We start from the raw sequence: 5954 nt of genomic DNA, 5'->3' as shown, positions 1-5954 counted from the left end.
CACCGTGTGAAGCTGTGAGACATTTTTATCCTTGTTCTCACTCGCAGACGGTCGCTTGTCTTTCGTGCTCTCGACCCTCTTAAAATCGATGGACTGGTTTCATTTTTTTTGCATAGCAATCATTTTAAAAGCTTGTTTTTAAATGCCCGCCTTATTTCCGCCAACAGTAACTCCACTTCTGGTCTGAACCCTTCAGAATAAAAGCACAAACTTAACAAACTCGCAAATGAGTACGGAAGAAAACATGAAAGTAGCGACCTATAGCGAATAACGACTTGAACCAGTGACCCTCCGGTTCCCAACCTAACTCCCTACGGACTGAGCTACTGCCACCCCTACTTATCCACCTGTTAAGCAGAGAAAGAGCAACTGTATTCATGGCCTACATTTCAACTTGCCTATTCATAGCCAGAGGTGAAAAGAGTACAACAATATTCTACTGAAGTAAAAGTATTTTTACTTGGATAACCTTTATCTTAAAGCAATAATGCGCAACTATGTTATATTAACGTCTGCTACGTTCAAGCCAAGCCACATTCAAGTGTCTGACTTTTTTTTACTCAGTAGGGCCTGGATGCGATTTAAACTGTAACCTACAATCTTTCAAACAAAACATACTTACAGGTATAGTGTATAGTTTCTGTCGCCCCATGAGGTATTCTATTTAATGACAACAAAACTGTCAGATGCATAACACAAGCGGGATCGGCACACTCCCCCCTCCCCTCCTCCACGCATATGCTAGTAGCCAAGGAGGACACGGAGGACTAAAAAAACACGATGACCTCTTCTGAAGTGGTAATTATCTTCACTTGAGCTTCTGAGTGTGAAAATCACCTGACGCCACAATCTTCTGAACATAACCATACTGAGAAATACAGAGATATTTGTGTGGAGTTGTTGGTCTTAATTAGCTTTGTAGCAACTCATTTGGTAATGGCTTGAATATAACGGACGTTTATTAATACAAAAGTTATACACTAAAGCTTTAAGAAAAAACAAAATTACTGATTTTACTGAACTACTTTTAAAAGTACACTCAAACCGCTCAATTCGCCTACACTAATTGTAATTAGTTACTTACATTTTCACCTCTCATTCCACCTTCTTTTTTAATTTGTGTTCTTCAGACTTTCACCTCTTTGTTTAAATTTAACAAAAAGTTTATTGGCTTAGAAACCAAAGACTGTAGTTTATGTTAGAAACACAGACTGATTACTGAACACCAGTTGTGCTCTGAACCCTTCAGAATAAAAGCACAAGCACATTCTCAACAGAAGTTAAAGGTCCCATGGCATAAAAATGTGACTTTATTAGTTTTTCTTAACATTAAAATGAGTTCCCCCAGCCTTCCTGTGGTCCCCCAGTGGCTAGAAATGGCGATAGGTGTAAACCGAGCCCTGGGTACCCTGCTCTGCCTTTGAGAAAATGAAAGCTGGGGGCCGATCTGAAATCTGGTTACCTACCTATCTCTGCATTGCCCGTCCAGAGAATTAGGCCCACCCATGAGGGAGAGACATCATGGCTTTCAAACAAGCAAAGTGGCAATTGGTTGAGGCCAAACCCACAGCTGCACCTTGCCCCTCCCTCCCTCCTCCTTAATAGCTACAGACCCAGAAATGGCACATACTAAGAGAAGAGACTTCAGATACAGTATTGGGGGACCACTAAGGTCTATATAGCATCCAAAGAGCACCATGTCATGGGACCTTTAACTGGACACTATTCTTACATTGACAGACCTTCCTTCACAGCGCTTTTTAGAGGAGGGTCTGGCTAGTCCACACAATATTCCGGGATGGGCTGTGGTTTACTGCCATTTCTTAACCAATCATGATCGTCTTGGGGGGCGCTAAGCCCAGGATACAATGTTGCCGCCTCTGCAAAATAGCCTCAGGAAGGAACTTATTGTGGTGGAACGTGTGTGGGCCTACATTCAAAAGTTGTTTTAGTTGTGCAATAGAAAACTCAGATTGGACAGATAGTCTAGCAAGCTGTCTCGATTATCCTACAGAGATCTGAGGAGCAGTTAACCATTGTACTCATAAATCAACCAGAGTTTGGAGAGCCAACACAAAGAAAGCTGAAGGTGTGGGACATCCGGTTTGAAAAGAGGAGCATCAGGCGGAATTTCTGGCAGCACTTGGAACAATCCTGGAAGTGAAACATCGATATAGACCAACTGGACACAAACCTCACTTCCATTAAGAATGGGCTAGTCTGGATTAACGGAAGTACATTTCCAGGATGAAGATTTACATCATGCTCATGGCTTACATGTGGCTTACACACCGGCTAACAACGACTAACGCAACGGCTAACACGTTTGACGGGATTCCTGTTGAGGAAGCAAGCTACACACGACAATACACTGATAAAAGCTAACTACATTTAACCATGTATCCGGCTAATAGCTGACGTTACTGTATTGAGTTAACAGTTTACTTCTTTTAATATTGTATGTGGCGTTGTCTTTTGCAGAGATCTAATGTTCCACCAAAACAAGATCCTTCCCGAGACCATTTAGCAGATGCACCGTCTCTGCGTCCGAAGCTTAAGGCCTGAGGAGATCGTCCCATTGGCGTCGGTCCATAGTCCAGTGGAGTCTGGAGAGTTTGGCGATGGTAATTTCTGAGCTGTTTCATGTTAAACATAAAGGATCTTTAACAAGAAGGTCTATCTCTGTAAGGATCCTTTCCATAATGTTGTCAGACACTTTTCATTTGGAATGAGTGGCTCAACTCTAGGCCTGCCTACTTTGATACAAAAACGCTTCTTGTGTTGGTTTATGAACTAACTGTGTCAAACTACTTATTACAAGTAAAGGAAATGCCATATGAAAAATCACGTCTTTTCAGTCCCTAGTTTTGGTGTGTTAATGGAAAAAGCAAAAAGTGTACCAACTGGTCATGTGCTATGATGATGGGTGTTAGAATCACTTCACTGGCTGTATCTCAAAAAGACTTTTTGCGAGTAAAGTTCTCAAGTAGGCTGTGAGTAGGCCTATCCGTGGTAAATAAGTGAAGCTCAATGCTTAACATTACCTGTTAAGGAGGAAAGTAGTTAACTCTGCATCCTTTTTAAAGTCCTTTTGGGCTCTAAGCTGTCTCCATCTTTCATATGCATATACAATATTTACCCGGGTTTGGTTACGTCTCTGGTCATGCAACAGTTTAGAAAGTTGCTGAGGTTCTTCAAGTTGTGTAGAATCTTTATCTGTTGATCCATTTTGCTTGCTTGCTGCTTCCATGGCTGCAGCATGTTGTGTTGTGTTCTGTGGGTAAATGGGCAGTGCGCCAACGCATGCCAAACAAAAACAAACGGTTCAGACCGGAATGGAAATTTCAAAGGAGAAAATATTGCCTGAAAGAGAATGAAGTCTTTCAACTTGTTGAAGCATGTTTCCATATCTAATGACCATGATGATGATGTCAGTCATTATACAACAAATAGTATATTACATATTTATCTTATTTCACAGTATGAAGAAATAACAGCTTTGTGAGAGTTAAGATGCAATCATAACAATTATTCATTGCAAGTTTTGAATTTAACTTATTCAAAAAGGAATACATTGAGATACAGGCAGTGCGTTCTGATTCCCGCAGCATCTCCTGCTGTGTGGGACCATCGTGTCACTGTGCTTGGCGGAGGGATACAACAACCAATGTCATCGTGGTGCCGAGGCTTTTGCAAACCAAAAATGTCTGCCTAAGGGAAACTCGTAACTGATATATATAGAGGATATTTTGCCCAGGTATTGTCGTTTAAACCCAAATTTCGCTCTTTTGAGGCGTATTGCAAGAAAGGGAGTCTTCACCAGATCACCCTAGTCGGGATTTTAATCGGAAAAAGGTAAAATATCAGTCGGAGTTTATCAAAAGCTCTCGGACCAGTGAAAGAAGTTGGGAGTTGAGAAAGACCTACGTTTTGTATTCTGGAGCTGGAGATTCAGATGGTCATTTGAAATATTTGTTTTTCAGAGTTACTTATTTTGAACCAGTATCTTATGCGGTTTATTTATTTATTTATTTTTTCACTCGTTGGAGAAAACGGTCTTCTCCACACTAATGTCTGCATTGACTTACACCGCTGCAATAGGTTGCTAGCCATTTTCCATACAAATGAACCAGAAACTGCAGCTAGCGTTAGCCAGCTAGCTAACGTTAAGGGACGTTATGCCCTTATCCCTCAGCAAATGTTAACCATCGTTATGCTCGGAGAGTCCGCCACAGAAACCACTGACATTAACATCGTCAGTGACAACCCTATTAGCGAGTTACATAAATGTCTGTGTTACTAGAGAGAAACATTGTTACTGCGATGCTGCAGGTCCTGCAAGCTGTGCCATCCATTCATCTGTCTTTAATAACGCAGTGTATGAACAAACTAAAGGTGTACACAAAATGGTTGCACTACTTTAATTTAGTGTTATTATAATCTGATTGAACGGTCACTGTCTCTATTTGCAGCAATGCCAGAGTCAACTTTACTTCCAAGTGATGGTGTTTTATTTTGCATCCATAACAATTAGCTCGTGGCCATGGTCATTTCCTGTGACTCCGCTGTTGAATAAAGCAGCCACGCTGTGACCTGATGGACTGTCCCTGTTTTCTTCAGGTTTCTAGATCGCCAGGATGAATCCTCAGCAGCGGATTGCCGCTCTCGGAACAGACAAGGAATTAAGTGATCTGCTGGATTTTAGTGCGGTAGGAACGCTTTTCTCTCTTTTTTTTTTAAATTCTTTACCTCTTGGTGCCATGCTGCTCTGAGGGCTTTTACAGGTGTGAGGAACAAATAGGCTAAAGCATGACTAATTGCTCAACTGATATTAGTGTTGGCCAATATGATTTGACAAACTATCCTTGATTTTTTTTTTTTTTTTTTTTTTTTTTTTTTAAATAATGAGCTGCTTTCAGGATTATTGCAGCAGATTCTGCGAGTGGTTGCTTGCACACTGTTGAGTCTTTGCTCTAAGTGTAGGTCCATATTCTTCCTTTCAGATGTTTTCTCCACCTGTGAGTGGAGCGAAGAACAGGCCCACCACACTCGGAAGCAGTCAGTTCACTGCATCAGGTAAGATCCATCAAATCTATTTCAATAAACCCCTTTGATCTGCTCCTATCGTTTCTGCTCTTGTAGTTTCAACTCTTGCATTGCATGTGATGCTTTTCCCTCCTCTATGGGCTCCCCGCCTGGAATAAAGAATAGTAAAGATGTAGAACAAACACGAATCAGACCATAGACTAATTAGCATCATGGTGTAATACAGTGAATCATGTTTTACCGTTTACTGTCAGATGCAATAAGATGTAATTCTTGCATGGTCTGGCTGCTTTGATCATAGTGTGTTATTAAGTGTCAAGTGTTTTCTTATCATGGTTTGCTATAAGATGTGTTGGAGGCAATTATTATTAGGTTAACTCATGTATCTGAGTGAGATGCAATCAGAAGTGGAGCTGGTTGTGAATTGAAGTGTAGTTAAATGGGTGAGACATCCTCTCATTGAGTTATCCTGTAGTGTTTTTTTCTTTCTGTGTAGCAGTTTGATAATTGGCCATTCAGTTGTCTTTCCCACAAATTACTGGTCTTTTTTGGTTGATCTATGAGCCTGCTGATGTGTGGGTTGGTTTTAACAACAAGAGGTCAGATTCCCTGCTCTTGGATTGCTTCCCAGCTATAAATGCTACAGGGCATCAATCCGAAGCACATCTAATGTCTGATATGCTACTAGAGAAAGTCAACAATCAAGCATTATGTTTTCTGAAAGCATGTTTTGTGTGCATCAACAAAGCCTTGTTGTAGTCAGTTATCGGTGAAAGGAAAACACACTCTTAGTGGAGACTGAACAAAAAGACAAAGAAACGAGAACAGAGCTGTCTCGCATGAACTATGGATTCATTTTAGTATACCTAATCATTCAAGTGAGAAGGATGTTGCGTGTGTGTGTGTGT

The 5954-nt window shown here is 40.9% G+C and overlaps 1 protein-coding gene across 4 annotated transcripts in view; it reads left to right on the top strand.

Moving 5' to 3' along the window:
• The first annotated feature begins 3662 nt into the window (after positions 1-3662).
• The window catches only part of tcf12 (transcription factor 12), a 68457-nt gene continuing 66165 nt past the window's right edge, over positions 3663-5954 (top strand). For 3 of the 4 annotated variants that reach the window (XM_034880007.1, XM_034879987.1, XM_034880026.1), the window contains exons 1-3: positions 3663-3855; positions 4621-4709; positions 5004-5076. In XM_034880007.1, coding sequence (XP_034735898.1) covers positions 4638-4709; positions 5004-5076 — 145 coding nt within the window. In that variant the 5' untranslated portion in view covers positions 3663-3855; positions 4621-4637. Of the gene's footprint in view, positions 3856-4534; positions 4710-5003; positions 5077-5954 lie in introns of all 4 variants that reach the window. The other variant, XM_034879997.1, reaches the window with a different exon arrangement.

Source organism: Etheostoma cragini, chromosome 1, assembly GCF_013103735.1.
Source record: "Etheostoma cragini isolate CJK2018 chromosome 1, CSU_Ecrag_1.0, whole genome shotgun sequence".
In the NCBI taxonomy this organism is placed as follows: Eukaryota; Metazoa; Chordata; class Actinopteri; order Perciformes; family Percidae; genus Etheostoma; species Etheostoma cragini.
The sequence above is the reverse complement of the archived record's forward strand: the minus strand, read 5'-3'. Positions and strand labels throughout refer to the sequence as shown.